Source organism: Lissotriton vulgaris, chromosome 2_1 (genome assembly GCF_964263255.1).
Source record: "Lissotriton vulgaris chromosome 2_1, aLisVul1.2, whole genome shotgun sequence".
NCBI lineage: Eukaryota > Metazoa > Chordata > Amphibia > Caudata > Salamandridae > Lissotriton > Lissotriton vulgaris.
In genome coordinates this window covers 149,993,458-150,016,069 of record NC_141687.1, presented here as the reverse complement: position 1 = coordinate 150,016,069, position 22,612 = coordinate 149,993,458, and the positions used below count along the sequence as shown (strand labels likewise).

Below are 22,612 nucleotides of genomic sequence, written 5' to 3'. Positions count from 1 at the left end.
CCGCCAAACTTTGGAACACCCTCCCCCTCTCACTCCGTTCCAACCCGGACCTGCTGTCATTCCGTAAAAAGCTGAAGACCTTACTATTCACCAAAGTCTCCGAGCTATAATGTGTCATGTCACCGGTCCCTTCGATTCTTACCCCCCAGCGCTTGGACGCCCCCGGGCAGCAATCGCGCTCAATAAATCTATTTCCAATTCCAATTCCAATCCAAAGTTCCCTAAACATTTTGCTCTCCCCTTGACCTTTCTCTTGACTTTTTCTTACATGGTGTTGCCAACTTAGATGCTTTGGGCAATTTGCCACTGCTGATCAGTGTCAAGTGCAAGTCCTCTGTGTAAAGTGTAATGGTAATTGGTTGTCCATGATTGGTATGTTTGCCTTACTAGTAAAGTCCCTAGTAAAGTACACTATGTGTGCCAGGGCTGGTAATCCAAACACTACTAGAGGGCCTGCAGCAATAATTGTGCCACCCGCACGAGTAGTGTTAAAAGAGAGAACTCAGGCCTGCCACTGCAGTGCCTGCGCACAGTTTGTTAAACTGCCATGTTATCCTGGCAAGTGCACCCACGTGCCAGGCCTTACCCTTCCCTTTCTATACACATCAGACACCCCTATGGTAGGCCCAAGGTACCCCTCCGGGTAGGGTGCAGTGTATGTGAAAGGTAGGACATGTACTAAGGTGTGTAACATGTCCTGACAGTGAAATACTCTCCATTTCGTTTTTCACTGTTGAAAGGCCTCATGCCCATAGGATAGGATAGGGAGGCTGTGTAATATGTTTCCAGCCCATCTACCCAAAGGCTTAAGATGAATAGGTGACGTTTAGTGTGCCTGAACTCCCAATTGAAAAACACATCTTTTTGTGAAGGTGGTTTTTGCATTGTGTGTTTAGAAACCACTCTTTTAGAAGTGGTTGGGTTTTTGTGATCTAACATTTTGGTGTGTTTCTGCCAGGTTGTGGATCTGAAAGATATAGGATCTGGGGAATGTCTTGACCCAGGGGAGGAGGTGAGACAGCAACCGGCTGACCTGAATCTGGAGTGTAGAGGGGAGGAGTAGCCCCTAGAGGTGAAGAGGCCTGGGCTGCCGCCATAAAAAATGTGGCTCCATCTTCTGTTGAGGGATTAATGATTCACACCCCCACTATCAAAGGAAGAAGGGAGACACCCTGAAGCGGTTTGAACAGGGGTCAGTGTCCCCTTGAACACAAAGACTTTGAGGGGTATAACTAAGAGAGCTGAAACCCCTGAATGCTGGATTGCTCACGATTGAAAAGGATTGACACTATTTCATGGTCAAGAGGAACCTCTGCCAAGGAAGAAACAGCTGAAGAGACTTAAGGAAAGGACCGACCCTTGCTGTGTGATCTGGGGCTGGCCTGCAGTTTGCTGATTTAACCGAGGTGAGGATAGGGGGCTTTGCTGTGTGCTGTGTCCCCCTGCTTGAAAGGACTTTGCTGTGTGCTGTGTCTTGAAGTAACTTGTCCCCAAGGGCCTCTGTTGTGGAAACTCAGGAACACAAACGTTTCCAGGTGTGTTTCAGCAACGCTGTGTGCGTGTCCTTTTTGTAGCCTGAGACCCTTATAGGAATTGCCCAGTGATTGTGGGCACCTGGAGTCCAAGCGAGTCTCAGCGACGCTGTGTGCATGTGCTTTTTGCAGCCTGAGCCCTTTGTGATGATTGTCCTGTGATCGTGCGCACCCGAAGTCCAAGTGAGTCTCAGCGATGCTGTGTGCCTGTGCTTTGTGCAGCCTGAGACCTTCGTACGATTGCCCTGTTATCGTGCACACCCGGAGTCCAAGTGAGTCTCATCGACGCTGTGTGCGTGTGCTTCTTGCAGCCGGAGACCTTCGTAAGGATTGCCCTGTTATTATGCACACCCGGAGTCCAAGTGAGTCTCAGCAACGTTGTGTGCGTGTGTTTCTTGTAGCCTGAGACCTTTGTTAGGATCGCCCTGTGATCGTGCACACCTGAAGTTCAAGTGAGTCACAGCGACGCCATGTGCGTGTGCCCTTTTGCAGCCTGAGATCTTCATTATCGGCACCGGCATCCCCAGAGGAGCTGTGCCGCCAGCCCTAAACCCGCCGTTGCCAGAGCGGGGCCTCGAACCAACCCTGTTGGGGAAGGCCCGAGTTCCACTGCCTGGACTCCCGAAAGTTGCATCTGAGGACCAAGTCGCGAGAAGAGGAGAGCGAGGTCGCACCTCCCAGGTAACGTGTGTCGCCGCCTGGGGCGCTGTGTGGGCTCGGAGAGAGACGCTCTCGGCATCTCCCATTATTGCAGCGCAAACCTCTGCTTCAGCTTGTATCGCGGCCCATACTTGCAGAGGAGTGGCAGTACCGGGGCCGGAGTGCAGAGCTGCACTTTGGTTTACACCATACCTGTGTTGGGGGCATATACTGGCGGAAGCTGACCGCAAGGCAGTACGAGTGACAGTGAGACCGTTTAAAGCACTGTGATCCGTCCCGGAGTGTATTGCATTATTTCTGCATTACGAACTGCTTGATTGTTGCATTACGCATTGCACTATTTTAGCATAGCGAACTACCTGATTGTTGTATTACGCATTGCATTAGTGTGCATAAAGAACTGCCTAATTGTTGCCTTACGCATTGCATTATTTTGGCATAACGAACGTCTTTAATGTTGCATAACGAACTGCATTAGTCTATGATTGCGAAGTGCCTGATTCTTGCATCACGAACTGCATGGCATTGCATTAGTACTGCATTGGATCATCTAGAATTGCTCATTAATACCATCAGAACCTACAAGGGCTGGCTGGCCTAATAACCGGCCAGCAGGAATATTACAAATACGCATATGTTGGATTTATATTGTGTGGTTACATCGTATATCTTTTTATATAAACACGTACTTGTTTTTCTATGAAACTCATGTGGAGTCCATTTGTGGTGTCATCATTGGCTTACTCAGGGCGTGGTTGCAAATACTTTACACACTTGCCTTGAAGGTAAGCCTGGCTGCTTGTGCCAAGCTACCGAGGGGGTGACCAGGGGCTACCTGAGAAGCTGTCCTTCCTTTCCCTGACATGGAAGCAAGGCTCCCTATTTGGCCTAAGGTACCTACCTCAGCCAACTAGAGACCCCCAGGTTTAACATTGGTCATCTCTCGTCTTATGCAGGATCCCTTTGAACCCATACATAAGGCGTCTCTTCAGCACCTGTCTTGGAAGACGGCTTTTCTTGTGGCTATTGCATCGGCTCGCAGGGTTAGTGAAATTCATGCACTTTGCTGTCAAGAGCCATACACAGTGTTTCATGCATCTAAAGTGGTTATGAGGACTCATTCGAAATTCCTCCCTAAGGTGGTTTCAGATTTTCATGTAAATCATACGATTTCTTTACCTACCATTTTCCAGCATCCATCTACTCCAGCGGAGAGATCTCTTCATACCCTGGATGTTAGATGGGTTTTAAAATTCTATCTGGATGAAACTAAGGATCTACGGAGATCTGACCAATTATTTGTAAACTATGGCTTTCTCTGTACAAGTCTAGCGACTCCTAAGCAGTCCATCTCCAGATGGATTGTTTCCTGCTTCCTACTCTGTTACCAAAACGCTAATAAATCTCTGTCTGGTGAGCCTAAAGCGCCCTCTACCAGAGGGAAGGCATCTACCTCAACCTTGGTTTGTAATATACCCCTTGCAGAGATATGCAAGACTGCAACCTGGAGATCAGTAAAAACATTCATTAAACACTACTGCCTAGACTTGGATGTCAAGGCAGATGCTCAAGTAGGGCAGGCTTCCCTTAGGAACCTATTTGCTTAAATCTGCATTCCTTTTATTTCTGTCTCTTCCACCTCGTTCTATAGGGATGGGCTTGCTAGTCTATTCAAGTGTTTATGACTATACATGGAAATCTCCTACAAGAGAAGGAACAGCTTCTTACCTGTAACTCCAGCTCTCTCGTATCGGGTATTTCCATGATAAGTCATAAGCAACCATTCCTTCTCCCCTGTGGAATAGACAGAGGGATCTATCGCATAAAACATGCATTCACTTCTCATCGCCCTCAAAAAGAACTGAAGTAACTGCCACTAGCTGTGCATTATGGGATACTGGTGGTCTCTGGATACTTAAAGGCACAGCTTTTATTTATAAGACATATAGGGCCCGATGTAGGTGGCCAATACCGGTCGGAACCGGCCGAATTCGGCCGTTTCCGACCGGTATTTGGCCTTTTGAGATGTAGGGGACCTTTTTTACTCCGATTCGGTATTTTACTGATTCGGTAAAATTACCGAATCGGAAAAATACCGAATCGGTAAGTTTACCGATTTAAAAAAATCGGGATGTAGATGGGACTACTTTCAGTCCCACAGGCCCTTCAGATTCTGTATTTTAACACCCAATCCAATTGGGTGTTAAAATACCGAATCCAGGTGTGCATGCACATGTGTGCATGCACACCTATGCCATGTGACAGACAGACATGCCCTTAGGGCATGTCTGTGTGCCACATGGCACACAAGCCAGTATTGGGGGTGCTAGAGGGTGTCAAAGTGACACCCCCTGCACCCTTGCAGAAATCGGTAATTACCGAATCGGTAAATACCGATTCGGTAATGCACATTGATTCCTATGGGCTTCAAGGCCCATAGGAATCAATGGGGGATACCGATTCGGTATTTACAGAATCGGTAAATACCGAATCTTACAGATTCGGTATTTACCGATTCTGAAATACCCACATCTCCCCCCCCTCCAATTTACCACTTCTTAAATACTGAATCGGTATGATTCGGTATTTAAGAAGTGGTAAATTGGAGTTTACCTACATCGGGCCCATAGTGGCAGCCTATGGGGCTTTTCTGTCCTCTCCTATCATGAAAAAAGAATTTCTATGAAGGAGATTGTTCTGTGTGCTAAACACTTCAAAAATGGTACAAAATATAGTATACTGTCTCCCTTTTTTCACTTCAAGATGAAGATGCGGCCAGTGTAGCCTATTTATTTGGGCGGCATTATTGCCCTTCTATCTCTTAGGTGTCTTTGCAGGCCTTCCAGAAGAAAGGGGAAAAATCCCACTTAAGAAGATGTATCTAAAATGTGCTCCAGGGTCCTGCACTATTCAAGAGCTTATTACTTATCATGGAAATATCCCTACGAGAGAACTGGAGTTACAGGTTAGAAACTGTTCCTACTACCTTTCCATGCTTGAGCTCAGCTCAGCCGCAAGAGGGCAAAATCGTGCCTGGGGTTGGTAGCAGCACAAGCATACTAGCAAACCCTGGAAAGCTGGTAACGGTGTTGGAGGTATCATTCCATCATCATTCATACCAACCATGCCCAGGTTTGGCACAACCATTATATAGTTAGCCATCACATAATGATAGATAGCCACTATATGTAAAAGCCAAAAAACCTGGTTATTTAATCAATAGATGTTATTCCATCTGTTGTGCGTGGTCCTATGGCGCCGGGAAACCTCCGGGTAGCTGCGCGCCTTATAAATTGAATAAATAAATAATAAATGTATAAAAATAGCTGGCTGCACCTACAAGGCCTGGAGAATCGACTCCAGGGTTTGTAGGAGTATCTTGCTCATGCAGGGGCACCCTCACATTTATAACCCAGTACCATGCCTTCAGGATTGAAAGGTCTGCCTTAGGGGTGACTTATAGGTTTTAAGTGTAGTGATCTCAGATATAAGAACACGTATATCTGTCATAAGAGGTGCTAGCATCAACCTACATAGGCTGCAATGGCAGGCCGGTAGTCAGAGTTTGAGTGGTCTCTCATGGATGGCACAATAGATGCTGCAGCCCATGGGAGACCCCTGGTGTTCCATGCCCTGGTTACCTTAGTACCATATACTAGGGACATATAAGAGTACACCATTAGCCAACGGTCGACGTACAGAAGTACTTACCATTTCAATTAAGGGAGGAATCACAGTGACTGGGTTCCTGATTAGCAGGATCCCCGTCCGACTACCTAAACAAGCATTTGCAATGCAATAGGCCTCACGTTTGCGAGAGTTTAAGCTATTGGCATTGTAAATGACAATGATTTTATTTATGAGTTTTCAAAACCAATTCATATATAAAAGGCATCGTCATTTCTAATGCCAGTAGCTCAAACTCTTGCAAATTCCCGACCACTTTCATAGTGGCTGCGTCCCTTTCTTTAGACGCTGCTGCAGTAAAGAGATTAGTGTGGCCATGATTAAAGTGAAAGCACGGCATGAGGTGCTTTTACCCCAAAAATATATATATATTTCTTCACAAATGTTTTTTTGGGTAAAAGCGCCCCATGCCCTTCTTTCACTTTAATGGTGTCCACTGCACTTTTTTTTAACGCAGCTCACTGTATCCTGAATACGGCAGCAGCGTCTAAAGAAAGGGGCGCAGCCACTAAATAAGGGAAAGCATGGCATGGGGGCTTTCACTGCAAGAAAAAAAAAATTATTTGTAGGTTGGCCGCTAAAGCGGACTGCACTGCCAGATTAGATAAATAAAGAAGTGCAGCGCTATACTTAAATCAGACCATGCTGCCAAAGTGAATAGGAAACGCAGCCGCTATAGATAAAGCGCACCGGCATTACTAATTAAAATAAAAGCAGGCAGCGTGCTGCTTGTAGGAAAGTACGTAGTGGGTGGAATAGCGGCAAAGTATTGAAGACTTGACAAAGCAGACCGTGTAACAACACAAGTGAAACATCTAGTCCTCATGGGAGATAACAAATGCAGACAAGGCGGTACCATTGATGGACTACTAAGCCTATTCACGAATGTAAAGCAACGATTTAGAAAGGACAGTAACAGGAGACAATTGAAAAGATGGGCAGGGAAATGGGTGCTGCTTCAATTCCATACCTGAATACATCATGCCTCGCAGAGTAGCGCATGCGCTGTCCAGGCTCAGCCTAAAAACATACTGGCTCCAGCAAAATGTGGGGGTAACCATGAAAGCAGATCCTACTTTCCTACAGTTGTCAACTCAAGAAATCAAGATGTGAAAGTTTTCCCAGTTGATCAGATTGCGGGATCCTGGGCAAAAACTGTTGTTGTGCTCCCGTTATACCTATTTATTGTCTTTGAGATGAAAGAAAATGAACAGAATACTAAAGTCTGTGTACAGTATTGGGCGCAGGCACTGCCTTATATGACAAGCTCATAATTTTAGGCTACAACTTTGAGACACACATATCTACTGTGTGTCACATATGTGCTGCTTTGCACATGAAAGATACAATAATCAAGTAAACTAGATTCAATAATGTTTTATGGGTCGTTAGTGCTCCGGGATATGGTAGGCTGCATTTATGGATTTATCTCACTCAGCCACGCTTGGACTCTGCTTCTTGCTGCAGCAGCACAAAGTCGTACATCTGGAAGTCATAAGTGCCAGAGGAATGGAAGCAGAGGTTCCCACTGTATATCTGCATATTGTGAAACAAAGCTCATAAAACACAAAGATAATTAAAACATGTTGATATACAGGAGTACGTTGTGCTGCATACTACCACAGTTTCTAAGAACCAACATTATTGTCTTTGTAGTCACTGGGATTTTTTACCTTTTAATATTTTAATTCATGTCATCTCAAGAGAACCTAGGTAACAGTGTGACTGTGAAGATCATTTCATATGAATGCCTCTTTCTGAGCTTTTGATTAGAATTTCCCAAACTAGAAGATGGAGTCAAATCATCTAATGCAAACATGGAAGATCACTAAGAAAAGCAAGCAATTCTTGCGCGCTGCATGTTGCGTGTTCTCAGTCGAACTCCGCAAGTTAAGCAAGAGAGGCTATAGAGAAAGTTACAGCTTTGTAGCCGAGACCCTAGAGTGGTTTTGTGATAGGTGTGCCGTCACAGTAGAGAATGAGACGACACATTCGCACTACGAGGAGAGAGTGATTTTGTGCCAGTGTTACATTGATAGTATAGGGTCGTAGGAGTCTTGGAATAATAGGAAATCATCCAGGAAAGAGTTTAATGTCTGCTGTGATTCAACGGTCTAGAATTCAGTCTTGAAGAGATGAAGAAGCAGTATGTGTTTGCCATTTCCAGCAAGCCCCAGGTACAGCTACATATGTTCTGTTGTCAGTATTTTTGTAGCGTCTTTATGTTATGTGTTGCCTTATAGCCCTCTTGGCAATGCCTTTGAACCCTCATTCTTGATTTCTGTATGACTGCTGTCATGGTGGCCAAGTATCACTGTGTCTGGTCTGTGTAAGGATGGCTCTGTTCTGTTTAGTGTTGAGTGGTGGTTTCTATTGATTTATTGGGACTAAGGTCCAACTGTATCTGAGCTTGCAGAGTACCGTTGTTATTTATTTCTTTAATAAGTGCACAAACCACCTAACTGGCAACTTTTTCATACTGCTGTATGTTTAGAAGTCTGTCGGATAGTTTTGAAGTTGATTTACAAAACGTTTATTGTAGGGCAGGAAAGCTCGCCCTTGACCACACAGCTTAAACAGACTTCCCTAAGTGCTGCCACTGTCTGCTGCCTCAAAGAATGGAGGGTCTAAAGAAGTAATACATAGTAGGTGTTGGTTCACCTAAAGCAAAACAACACCCACACTTAGAGAAACTGTTAGACCTTCAAATCTCAGGAGTAAGTATTTTGGATGTTGTAGCATCGAACACATAGAAAGTATATGCGGTTGAACATAACATGCAGAAATATAGTTGTTTACACCATTTCAGTCTAGCTTAAAAGGTAGAATTATGGTTTTATACACCATATCAGTCAAGCATAACGTAGAATTATGGTTTTATACATCATATTAATGGTACAACTCCTCCTCTTTTGTGTGCTAGATACGAATGTACGTTTTCTGCAATGCAGTTTTCAAAAGTAAAAATTACAACATTGCTTTTGCCACACCTATGTGAATGTAAGTGTGTGTGGGTGGGTGCATGCTTGCGTTATTCCCGGCATGTATGTTAGAGTACATCAAGTCTTTACATTTGACCACAAAACTAATGTCATCTTTATCTTCATATTCAGGTTGGTAGATGAGTCCAGCAGAGAGTTGCCATCTGGAGTAGATCTGAATCGTGTTGCCTTAGTGTCCAAACCCAGTCAGGACTCCTGCCTCATCCCTCAGGTCACCAAATCTGCCAGTCATGATCCCTTATCTACTGGAGCTATGAATAATGTAATCTATGGCATTCCTCTACCGAACCACCTTCACCTTAAGCAGGAAGCACCCAGCAGCCTCCATGAACTGAATGCTGCCAATGAGATGCTCCTCTCCAGAGCACCAGAAGAACAGAAGACCTCTGCCTTGCATGACTACATAGATTCTTGTGGTAATTACTTCACGTAGTATGCTTTCTTGCATATTTTGTATACCCAAACGTTGTGCAGTGTGATCTCTCTACACAACTGAGACATGTTAGTCTGTCTTTGTATGGTTGGTATTCTGCCAGTCTTATGTGCCTATTTTATGCCCTTGGTTAAGGAATTGATTTAGATGTAAATTAGGAAGCTATCAAATACAATTGATTGATTCAGGTAGAAGTTACACACATTTCTGGCGTAGTTTCTACTGCACCAATGTATAAAAATGTAGCCTAAAATAGTTAAGTGAAGGATAGAGTGTAGCCCAGATACTGGGGTGTGGTAGTTATTTCCTATCTTTGTTATGACTTACAATGACAAATCTCAGACCAGGAGAAAAGTTACAATACATAATGGCCATGGATCCTCCTAGCTTTTTTCAGGGTTAGTGCTTATTTATTTACACGTAGAAAGGATGTATCCTGTCAGATACTCAAGATAACTGCAGTGTATATTAGGAGCAAATAAGGGAATCATTTACTTCATAAAAACACATAGGAGCTGTGTTCTAATAGTTTTATTTCATTTTATCGAGTGACACTTTTGTGGGACACTGAATCACCACCACCACTACATGTGGATTATAACATCATCTTGTGGGTAGGTGGATGACCGTTCCCAACTTCTTTTAATGTATTGAAGTTTTCCTTACACTGCACTTCTAATAATTAATCATCACACACAATTATTTAATATTTGGTACCATGAACTGCATAATTCCACACAATGTAGTGGTAGGGATGTAGTGTCCCATGATCTGGTGCATTTGCTGTTGTTTGGCAGTACTGTAGGAAGTGGCCACCTTTTGCATGGTGTACCTCACAATGTCTGCCCTATCTGTTTTTACTGGCAGTTGAACTCTGTGCACAAAAGCCCTTGTAGGAAATCTGCCTTTTTTGTGTGGTCATCACAGATTTTTCACCTTTTGCTGAACTCTATATTTTTGCTGGCTTTAGAACTCTGCACTTTACTCCTACTAACCAGTAGTAAAGTGCCTTCGGTTCCTCTTTTTACTTGGTTGAATTGGTGTACTCCTAAATGGCATAATTAACTTGCCTATAAGTCCTTAGTATATGGTACAAAGTGTACCCAGGACCTGCAAGTTAAATGCCACTGATGGACTACAGCACCTATTGTGCCAGTCACTACAGCGGCATTGGAAACATAGCTTTAGGTCTACCATTGTAGCCTGAATGGAGCAGTGTAAAAACTGCAGTTTGGCTTGTCAACATAAACTCTTTTGACAGGTCTAACCCTACCTTTTAAATATTATTAAGTCACTTCTAAGTATGCCTTGTAGCTCACAAGGTGCCTGCTATTTAAACATTGGACGGGTAGAAACGTAATGTCACCATGTCATTACAGTAACTAGCAAAGCTATTTTTGTTGTAGAAAGGCTGGCTGGCCTATAGAGAAACACTGTGAAGCAATATTAAATATTATTTCTGCTCAGGGTTGAGACCAGATAGGGCTTGATTCAACTTCTCTTTTCAGTATTTATCAAAAGGTCAATTTAATGGTGAAATTGAATGTTTGATAAATAAGGAAAGCAACTTTTAGAAAGTTACCTTTTACCTGCCTAAAACTCATAACGGCTAACTTACATGAGCCTTCCAACTGCCACCCAGCTGGTGAATAGCCCTAAGTGAAATGTGAAAACTTCTCTTAGACCATAGACAAAGGCCTGGGTGTGGGAAGGTGTATTTGTTCCTCTGCCAGGATCACAAGTTGGGCTTTGCCCAGGAACTTAATGTTCGAGTCATGTGTGCTGTAGATAAACGTGTTTTGCATACTCCTACCATCTAGTGTTGGGTCTGGATGTTTGCAAGCTGTTTTTCATTGAAGAAGTCTTTCCTAGTCACTAGGTAAGGTGACTCCTCCTTTCTGTGATCGTGTGCATGGTTATCGACTCCATTGTTAGATTGTTTTTTTTCTACCATTGGGTTCGGACATGTATTGCTGTACTCTGTTCCAAACTGTTCTTCGGATTCTCCTTGTTGCGCAATCCTCTCTATCCTCAACGGTATTGTTTTGTATGCGTTTCCCACTTCTCTGTGTATCGTTTTAGCAACGGAATCACATTTTCGATCGGGAAGCTTTGTGGGCGGCCTTTGGGCCTAACCGTGCCGAGTCAGCTCTCCGTTGATGGATCGGACTCCATTTAACCCCTTCGCTGCTCATGACAAGCTCAGCTCGTCATGCAGTACACTGGTCGTGTGCTCATGACGAGCTGAGCTCGTCATGAACAATGGGATTTCAAAAAAATGAGCACCGGGGGAAAATTCCCTTAGCATTGATGTGGTTAAATTCTGTCCTGGGTGCCACGCGAAGCATCTGCGCACTGATTCACATGAAGTGTGCAACTTGTGCTTGTCTCCCAAACACAAAGTAGAAGACTGTGACACTTGCAGATCGTTTCAATCGAATCAAACTCTTCTCGATCATCGGGTTCGATGTCGAGCATACCGCGTCAAAGCATTGAAGATACACCAGACATCTTCGGTCAAGATTCCGGCCAAGAAGACATTGAGGCATCAGCGGCAGAGGAGGAGGAAGCCTTCTCCGAAAAAGACTCAGACTCGGAGCTTGAGATAGACCTCGACGCCAAAGTACTGCCGCAGGGACAAGGTGACGTGAGTACCGATGATCCCTTGACCCTACAAACTACTCTGGAAAAACACAAGGCTTCCGCACCACCTCTGCCTCCTGGCTAAGGTGGTCACCGAGATGACGTTTCCCACACCCCTACCCTGGGCCCGGCACCGAAACAGTCAGTCAAGCCTTTCGGTTCCATACCGGGTCATTAAAGGTCCTCCTTGGACCCAAAGCCTTCCGGTTCCAAACGCAAGTCCGGCTCGGAGCCGAAATCCTCTGTGCCGAAATCCAAGCTACCATCGGAACCGTAACCTTCCGTGCTGAGCTTATGTCGCCACCGAAAACGTTGGCGCCTAAACAGAAAGAAACCTGATCTGAATCTAGACATTATTCCAATAACACTAGATGCCAAGCAAAATAAGATATATATTAACCCTGAGACTGGCCGTATTCACACCAAGCCGCCTCACAAATGCAAGCTTCCTGATGAGGACCCTTCTGACTAGATCCCTTTAAAGGGGGATCTGTTGCTACAAGTCCTTTTCATCTACCATCACCACCACCTCCACCTGTGAATCCCTTGCAAATTACTCCTCAGGATTCTCCACAATCTCACCATGATGATGATGATGCTGTTGATGGTGGATACATCTCCCTATAGATCTATGGACAGATTATAGAATTTATCTCTCTGCAGATAACGACCCAGACCTTTACTCAGCCAAGCCATCTCCTTCAGACGACAGTGCATTCCCTCAAGAACTCATTGCCATGGCTGCACAATATCATGGGGTGGCACTACACAAAGCACCACAAGAGGAAGATTTTTTGTTCAAAACTTTAGGATCCACACACAGGTCATCACAAGCACTACCCATGCTTAAAGGCATGATGAGACACACTGATTTTTAAGGACCGAATGAGAGCACTCATCTTGACTCCTTGGGTTGACACAAAATATGAGGCCTCCCCTACAGACCCCATATTTATTAAGTGCTAGTTGCCATTAGATTCCCTGGTAGCCTCTAATGCTCGTAAGCGGGCGAATTCCCAGACATAAGGAGATGCTCCTCTGCCAGATAAGGAGTCTAAGTTAATTGACGCTTCTGGTAAGCGCATAGCTGCTCAAGCTGCGACTCAATGGCGCATTGCGAATAAGCAGGGTCTTTTAGCCAGGTATGACAGGGCACAGTGGGATGAGATAGTGCAATTGCTACAATATCACCCAGACCAGCATAAAGCTAATGCACAGGACTTAGTAAATGAAGGTAAACTCATTTGTAATTCCTCTATACGATGTGCTCTAGTACCTGCAGATACCGCGACTAGAGAGGTTAATACAAGCATCTTGCTCAGGAGACACGCTTGCTTAAGGATTTCTGGTTTTAAGCCAGAAGTTCAACAATCCATCCTAAATACACCTTCTGCTAAAGAACATCTCTTTGGTCCACACGTAGCTCAAACGTTAGAGAAGATGAAAATGGACACTGAAGTGGCCAAGTCCATGGGAGCGCTGAAGTCTCCGTCTAACAGAGGCTTCTTTCATCCCTTCTTTTGAAGAGGAGGGCCAAAAACCCTATCCCCAGACGAGAATACCTCAACATATAAAGGTAACAACCAGTCCTCTCCCTCCAGGGGATTTTTTCGAGGAGGTTATAGAGGCAACAACTTCAAGGGTAAGGGTTAGGGCAGCACACTACGTAACTCCCCTACCCCTGATAAACAGTGACTTGCCCTCGCTTCCTCCCGACAACACTTCACCTATCGGGTTAAGACTTCAACAATTTCTCCCCATTTGGCAGTCTATAACAACAGACAAATGGGTGATTGGAATTTTCCAACATGGTTATAGCCTGGAGCTTACCAGCAATCCCCGAAAACATTCCACCTTGATCTCACAAATTGTCTCCAGAACACCTACAATTGCTAGAACATGAAATCCAATCTCCCAATACAATACCAGGGCTCAGGGGTTTACTCTCTGTATTTTCTCATTCTCAAAAAGGATGGTTTCCTAAGGCCCATTCTAGATCTCAGAGAGTGAAACCATTATATACTGTCACAATACTTTCACATGGTGACGCTTCAACGGGTACTCTAACTTTTACAAAGAGCAGATTTGATGTCTACTCTAGATTTAAAGATGCCAATTAATCCGACTCATCGCAAATACCTCAGATTTGTGATAGCAGGTAAGTATTACCTGTACAAAGTGATTCCCTTTGGAGTGACTACAGCGCCCAGAGTTTTTACCAAATGTCTGGCAGTAGTCGCCGCTCATCTGAGAAGACAGCAGATTCACATCTTTCCCTATCTAGACGACAGGCTTATCAAAGCCAGCACTCACCAGAACTGTGTACAGCACACACATATCACAATAGATCTACTTCATCAACTGGGGTTCACCATCAATGCTCAAAAATCTAACCTGCATCCCTCACAGATGCAGTCTTACCTAGGAGTCAGACTAGACACAGTCAAAGCTCTAGCCTCTCCCAATGTAGCCAGAATACTCAATATTCAGGCTATGATTCTACAGTTTCAACCCAGCCAGAGTGTTCATGCAACTGCTGGGAATGCTGGCATCTTTCATCACAATTGTACCCCATGTACTGCATCACATGCACCCCCTACAAGAGTGCTTAGCATGTCAGTGGAATCAGTTACAGGGTCAATTAACCGATTGAGTGTTGGTAGACAGCCGTACCTATCGCTCTCTGCAGTGGTGGAACCCACAAAACGTATCAAAAGGCCGGCCTTGCGTCAACCCTTTGCCACATATCGTGCTCACAGCAGACACATCTCTAAGAGGTTGGGGACTCATCTCAAAGATTACATAATACAGGGCATGTGGAGCAACAAGCACAAAAGTCTCCACATCAACTATCTAGAGCGTTTAGCAATTTTTGTAGCACTCCAAGCTTTTCAAACATCCTCTCATAGTAAAAACTGTCCGAGTCTGAGCAGACAACATGACAGCGATGTATTGACTGCTCCTTTTCTAGCAATTTGTGTACTAGGCGCCGGGAAACCCTTTTTGGGTAGCTGCGCGCGTTACAAATCTAATTTAATAATAATAATAATAATAATAATGTGCAAAGGCAGAGCGGGACACACTGTCTCCAACTGTCAACAGTTCAAGCCATTTGGAATTGGGCAATCCATCACAAGATTTATTTTCAGGCACAACATCTCCCAGGAATAAACAATCAATTTGCCAACCTCCTCAGCAGAGGGAGAAGAGAAAATTCGCGAGTGGGAACTTCCTCTTCAAGTTCTCCTTCCCTACTTTCAACAATGGGTTTTTCCACAGATAGACCTGTTCGCCACAGTCGTAAACGCAAAATGCCTAAGCTTCGGCTCCAGGTTCCCACACCTGCTCTCAGAGGGCAATGCCCTATGGATAAACTGATCAGGGATATTTTCCTACACTTTTCCGCCTCTCCCACTCATTCAGTGTGTTGTTCGGAAACTCGGGCAAACATCCCTCTCACATTAATTCTAGTAGCTTCCACATGGGCCCGCCAACCGTGGTATACAACTGTATTGGAGCTGTCAATAGTTCCACATCAAAAGCTGCACCTCACCTCCAGTCTCCTCACACAGAACCATGTAGAAATCCGACTTCCAAATCCCAAAGAACTGAACTGAGCGATCTGGCTCCTGAAGTCATAGAGTTTGGTTATTTAAATTTACCACTAGACTGTGTGAATATTCTAAAATGAGCAAGAAGGCCTACCACCAGCGCTTGTTATGCAGCAAAGGCGAAAAGATATGTTGTATACTGCTACAACAACTGAATCAACCTTTTAGATGCTTTCATACAAAACATTATCAGTTACACTTAAAGCTAACTGGACTAGCATATACGTTTATTTGTTTGCACCTTGAAGCAGTAGCTGTGTATTTGCAGAACAGGCAACATCTTTCACTATTCAGAGTTCCAGTAATCAAAGCTTTCATGCAAGGGCTGATTAGAGTAATACCATCAAGGATTCCTCCTGCCCCAGTTTGGAATCTCAACATTTTTCTCACAAGGCTCATGGGTCCACCTTTTGAACCATTGCACAAGTGCCCCTTGCAATTTCTCTCATGGAAGCTTGCTTTCCTCATTGCAATTACATCAATGAGGAGAGTTGATGAGCTTTAGACTTTAACCTTAGAAGAACCATTCTTTCAGCTACACAAAGACAGGGTAGTTCTACGCACCAACCCTAAATTCCTTTCCACAGTAGTTTCTGCTTTTCATATTAACCAATTGGTTGAGTTAGCAGTTTTCTTTCCTCAACCTGATTCTGTAGCAGAACGCGCTCTTCACACGCGTCCAATTAAAAAAGATATGCTATTCTACATAGATAGGACAAAAGACTTTCTCAAAACAAAACAACTGTTTGTTACATTTGCTCAGCCGCGGTCCGTAGTAGAGGGGCAGGGTGGGAGGTAGTAATCTATAGATTACCGAGCATTACAGGTAAGTAAACATATACATAAATAAAACGAATTTCGTTGCGCGCACTGCATCGCATTTGGGGATGCAGTGCATGCAACAAAATTCGTTTTATTTATTTATATGTTTACTTACCTGTAAAGCTCCGTAATCCATATATTACTATCCCCCACCATGCCCCCCCCCTCCCCTCCCCGCGTCACCGCCCTGCAGGTACACCTACTACCGACCGCGGCTGCATTTGCTCCACCTCACAAATGCAATCCTATCTCTAAATCTGGAATTGCAAGATGGATTGTTAAATGTATTCAAACATGCTATGCTAAAGCTAAAAGAACTTTAACCATACCCCCCTAGAGCGCAATCCACTTTCAAAATAGGGGCATCTGTGGCCTTTTTAGGTAACATTCCTCTAGCTGACATATGTAAAGAAGCTACATGGTTTACACCACACATATTTACCAAACACTATTGTAGAGATGTGTTAGAACGTCAACACGCTAATGTAGGCCAAGCAGTACTTAAAACACTGTTCCAAACAACTGCAACATCTACAGGTTAGCCACCGCTTTGGGAGTATACTGCTTTCTAGTCTATGCAAAACATGTGTATCTACAGCACACATGCCTCGAACGGATAATGTTACTTACCCAGTAAGCACTTGTTCTTGGCATGTAGAGCTGTAGATTCACATGTGCCCACCCGCCTTCCAGAGTACCTGCAGTTGGTACAGTTATTCATTGTATTATTTATATGCATGGATATCTCTATACTACACTTACTCCATTCTCACCCTCTTTCACAAAAACAGTCTAACAATGGAGTCGATGACCATGAGCAATATCACCGAAAGGAGGAGTCACATTTACTTGTGACTAGGAAAGACTTCTTTGAAGAAAAACAGCTTGCTAACATCCGGATCCAACACTAGATAACAGGAGTATGCAAAGCATGTGAATCTACAGCTCTACATACCAAGAACAGATTCTTACTGGGTAAGTAACATTATCCTTACTTCAAAAAGCCTCCCCTGTCACAGGCAGATGTCAGATGAGACATGAACAGGCCCCTTCCTTTTTCAAGCAGGCACCAATCCCAGTGGGAGGGGAGCTACCCCCAGAACTGGTTTGGAGTGACCACAAAGGAGAGGCTGTTCATTTCCCTAGCCACACCTTTGGGTGGGTACACAGGCTGTGCCCCAGAGAACAGTTTCACCATTTTGGATTTGAGGAGTTAGGGGCATTGTGGGTCAGACAGGAACTGCTGCACAGTTGGGTAGGGTTACCTCTAGCAAGCCTTACCCTATTGGTTAGGGAGCCCGGGCATCACCCAAATAAACAAGCTAGCACCAGGAATAAATGTGGGACCCCCTGGCATCTTCTTCAAAACACTACTGGAGCTGAGGAAGATCCAGAAAAGGACTGAGTCTGCTGTCTATGACCTGAGTGAGGAGCCCTTGAAGAACTAGACCTGCTCCCTGTTGTACACCGGCAAAAGAAGTAGACTCCAAGAGTCAAAAGGCTGAGCTCCCGTTCAAGCTACAGGGACACAATAAGCTACAGGAGGCCTTTTCCTGCAACTGTCCAGTTCCAATTGGGCCGGTCCTCGATCCTGCTGTTGGACTCTACTGGAGTGAGTCCTGACCCTAAAATGCTGTTCCTGAGTTCCTGGAATCATTGGCTGTACTTCTACCACTCCTTAAAACCTAGGACTGAGAAACGTTTTCAACTGCAAGACTTTCGGAGAACTGGGGCAAACCTGCCAAGCTGATCTGCCTGTTGCCATTGGCCAAAAGATTCAAATTTCTCATGCTCAGAGCTTCCAATTGAATTTATTGGGTCCTCACGGAAAAGGTATCTGGGCTCATGGAGCCTTCTTCAGTTATGGCATGCAGCTTTTCCCGGCTTAAGGATTCTGAGCTCTGATGAAAGTTATCATATCATGACCGGGCAAAGGCACCAGGGGTATCTGGCTGGTAAGACGATTTCCCTGGGTGGGAAATGCAAATTTCTCCCACGCAGTACTTTCCCCACTAAAACCAACGCCTTCCTCAAGCTAATATCTTACAACTGTTCAACCTCGTGGAGCCCTCTTCAGCTACAGCCTGCTACCTTGCCCCACTGAAGCTTTTCCACTTCCATTTTTGAGGTACAGGCCTTATGTAGACTTTGGAGGACAGATGAAGTACTGTCTCCTTGGTGGAGTACTTTACTCCTGCCATGGCAAGGGTACTCCACCAGCCATTTAGAGATGTCTGCTGGTGCAGCAGACATCTCTTGCATTTCCAGGAATTGCCATCACAGTGGTTTCTGCAAATGCTTTTAAAGTTTGACGGACGGCTCAGTGAACATGACTGAGCCATTGGCCTATCAACTTTTATTTAGTTTAAAAAAGAAAATCCCAAAGCAGAAATGTATTTATGAACATAAAAAAAGCTGTGACCCCCTCGTCATGGAATTTTTCTCCAATGGTGAGGTGGTAATTTTGCAGTTTTCACTGCGCCATATAGCCAGGTTTTACCTGGTGGTGACGGACAGTGAAAACCTGCAATTTGCCTGCCCACTCAAAATAGGGCGGGTGACCAAATGGCAAAACCTTAGACAGCTATTACTCGATTTTGCTGTCACTGGTGTATGCTGGCGGCAGAGACTGAGTAGTTTTGGCCGTTAACACACTGAAGGTCTGCCCAACTGTAAATGATGCAGGCGGACTTTCACTTTGGAGGAAAGAGTACTCCATCGCTGTTGCAATAGAGTACACTCTCTGCCAAACTCCGGAGAGACCCCTTAATCTTAAGATAAAACCTTCGACCTGGTCGAACCTGGTTTCTATACCCGGCTTGTGTTTCACTGTAGTTGGCCTCTAATCAGACCTAGGTCCTGGTCTACTGTGACCAGTGGCTGTAATTGGCGCCTAATAGTTTTTGGTGCTATTTGTATTTAAAGCTTTAAAAAAAGTCCTCTCTCTGGTTACCTTTACTGGATTTTTGTCTTTTTGGTGTCATTTTATTTTTCAAAATGTATTTTTCAAAATGTACTCTGTTTTCATGGTCAGATGAGCAAGAAATATCTTGTGATTTATAACCTCACTAAGCCTTTATAACATCAGCTGCCATCTTTCCCACACCACCAAGAATGGAGGATGGGACAATATTTTGGTCAGAAAGGAGAATAGTCAGACATTTACTCTGCCTGCTCTGGCATTATGTGAAGACGTTATAGGTCAATGTAGAGAACCTGCTGTCAACCTTGTCCAGTCATGTCTTTTGCCCATTAGTGGTCTACTAACATGTCCTTGCACTCTAGAGATCTACCAGGCTGTTGTTGCTAGTCAGTGATGTTCTAGTTTGATCTTGCCTGCTGCTTTTCTGCCTGTCAGTAACTTGTGAGCTGAAGTTGGATCGCCATCTGCCTGAGCACATTTGTCGGTGAGTCTCATAGTAAAGTTGAATTTAACAAAACCACAGTTCTTCCAGACTGGTAGAATCAAGAATAGTAAAAAGCCCGCACATAAATATCTTAGGAACTGAATTTAGGAATTCTGCAAAAATCTCTTATATTTTGAGCATTTATCATGCCTTTAAAGGAAAGGGCAATTAATCCCAGATTCTAATCTACACCCAGTTGGGAATTTAAGGCACATGGCAATTTATCCCAGATAACGATTAACGTTCAGCTTGGCATTGACATGTTCCATAAGATACTTCTAACCACAGATACCTCACCTGTGAATATTCTCCAGGTGTCAAACTTGATCTGAAAACATTAAAACAGTACTCCTGTATCTGAAAGAGACACGTTAGTGATCGATTCCTTACCTTAGAATATCCCCAGGCGTCAGACTGGATCCGGAAAATTTTGTGTAGTAATACCCCTGTGCGCCGGCAGGCGTCGTCCACTGCTCCGCGTCCGTCGTCGGCGTCGTTAGCGCCGGAATGACTTCGTCGAAGTACTTAGACGCCACCCATGCGTGCTGACGTCAGTTCTTCTTTTTTCCGCGCCAGCTAGCGCAGATCCGAAGAAGCTCTACCCCTTAGTCTTTTTTGACTAAACTTTTTGATCATCTCTCTACTCCGCTCGTCGACTCCAACGGTGCCGGAAGGGATGCCCGGGAACAAACCCTGTTCCAGGTGCGACCGACTGATGTCGGTTACCGACCCCCATCGCCGGTGCCTCAAGTGCTTAGGCCTCGACCACGGCGACCGCGCCTGCCCCGACTGCCGGGCCCTGACGACTAAGGCTAGGCGAGAGCGGTCTCGCAAGTGGCGGGAGCTCCGGCAGTCGCCCCCGCGCCGCACCCGGTCCCGGTCCCACAGGAGGTCGAGGGACAGGTCGCGGGGTCGGAGCCCTCGCATCTCCGGGAGTGGTCATCGGTCGTCAGGATACAAGTCCTCAGGTAAGAGGCATAAGAGGTCGGAGAGACATCATCGTTCCTCCGACCCACCCCGACGCTCGTACGATGCGGCCGGGGGTTCGGGTGACACCACCCACGCGGCTCCGCCGGAGTCGCAGTCGTCGCTGCCTGCCCCACACCTTCGGGTCCCTGGGCAAAACGCGACGCCTGAGGAGATCGAGCGGTACCTCATGGCCTTGAGGTCCCTCCCTCCTCAGCCGGGTTCCGTGGCGCCTCCGGGCCCAACGGCCCCGGCTGGAGGGCCTAGCGGGTCGGGAGCTTCGGCTTCGACGCTATCGGGTGCTTCGGCCCCGGCGCCGCCGGCGACTTCGGTCCCGGCGCCGCAGGCCCTCTCTGGATCCGCTTCCGGATCTGGGTCGTCGCCGGTCGACCTCACGACCTCGCCAACGCCGGCCCTACTGGTGTCGCCCCCGGCGCCTGCTATGGGTGCCGTCCTCGATCCTACCCCCGGTCCGGTTCTGGCGCCGGAGCGGCGCTGATGGGCGCCGCATCCGACGGCATATTTCCATGAGCAGCACCCATCTGTTGAGCCTGTACTACAGGAGATGGGTGACAAGGGTGATTGGGAGGGGTCTGAGGACCCTCTGGCACGGGAGTGCCAGTCACCAGAGGATGGACATATGAGCTTGCGGAGGCCAGTGGCATTGACACTTCACCAGACACTGGATTTGTCTCCCCTCCCACCGTGGCTACGTAGGAGGGGGCTGCTTATAGTGTAGTGTTGACACGGGCAGCCAAGGCCTTAAACCTTGAGTTCCCTGTCGCGGCCCTGAGGACTAACCTCCTCACAGAGGTCCTTAAACCGCAGGCAAGCTCCAGTGAGCCTCTGCTGCCGTTTAATGAGGCCTTGTGTGACGTTCTTGTGGGCACTTGGTCCAAGCCCGCCACAGGTCCGCCTGTGGATAGGAATGTGGCCAGACGCTACCGCCCGGCCCCTGGCGACCCTTGCTTTTTGTCCACCCACCCCACCCCTGAGAGCCTGGTCATCCAGCTCCACTTCCCAGACCGCATTCCTGACGGCCCGCCCGATCGGGAATCCAAAAGGTATGAGCAGTTCGGGAAGAAGGTGTTCTCGTCCATCAGTTTGGGACTGCGGTCAGTTAATACCACATGCCTCTTGGGCCGCTATACCCACACCATGTGTGTTTCTGGCATTTCAGCCGTCTTCAGCCCGGCTTGCTTGAATCCAGTGGTGTGGAGAGCATGGGACTCACATCTGAGCATACCCATCCCACTCGGGGTGACAAATGCAAAAACCACAGTTGATGGACAGAATGCAGAACAATGTCATACATTCACCCCAGTACAGAGATCTGGGCCTAAATCCATCGTTTTTTTGCCCTCCACACCACCCCAGTTCAGATATGGCCATATGCAAATCAGTCTGACCCTGTGCCTCATGGGAACAGTCCAGCCTGAACTGCCAAGCCATGCCTTCCCTGGACCGGAAATAAGCTTCCGAGGACCGGTTTCTGGCATTTCAGCCGTCTTCAGCCCGGCTTGCTTGAATCCAGTGGTGTGGAGAGCATGGGACTCACGTCTGAGCATACCCATCCCACTCGGGGTGACAAATGCAAAAACCACGGTTGATGGACAGAATGCAGAACAATGTCATACATTCACCCCAGTACAGAGATCTTGGCCTAAATCCACCCTAAATCCATCGCAGAATGTCCAACAGCGCGGTGGCGGCCGTGGAAACCGCCGTGGCGGCGGTCGGGGACAACGGCGCGGCCAGTCCAAACCTTCCCCGCAGCACCTGCCTCAAAACCCTACTAGTCCTTGCTTTTAGGCCCATGTGACGCCAGTGGGGGGCAGGGTTCGCCATC

General features: G+C 46.1%; 1 protein-coding gene across 1 annotated transcript in view; it reads left to right on the top strand.

The window, feature by feature from the left end:
- Positions 1-22,612, top strand: part of GTF2IRD1 (GTF2I repeat domain containing 1) — a 993,687-nt gene that overhangs the window by 471,891 nt on the left and 499,184 nt on the right. The window contains exon 7 of the mRNA XM_086954598.1: positions 8,993-9,297. Within this exon, the coding sequence (XP_086810724.1) occupies positions 8,993-9,297 (305 nt within the window). The remainder of the gene's footprint in view (positions 1-8,992; positions 9,298-22,612) is intronic.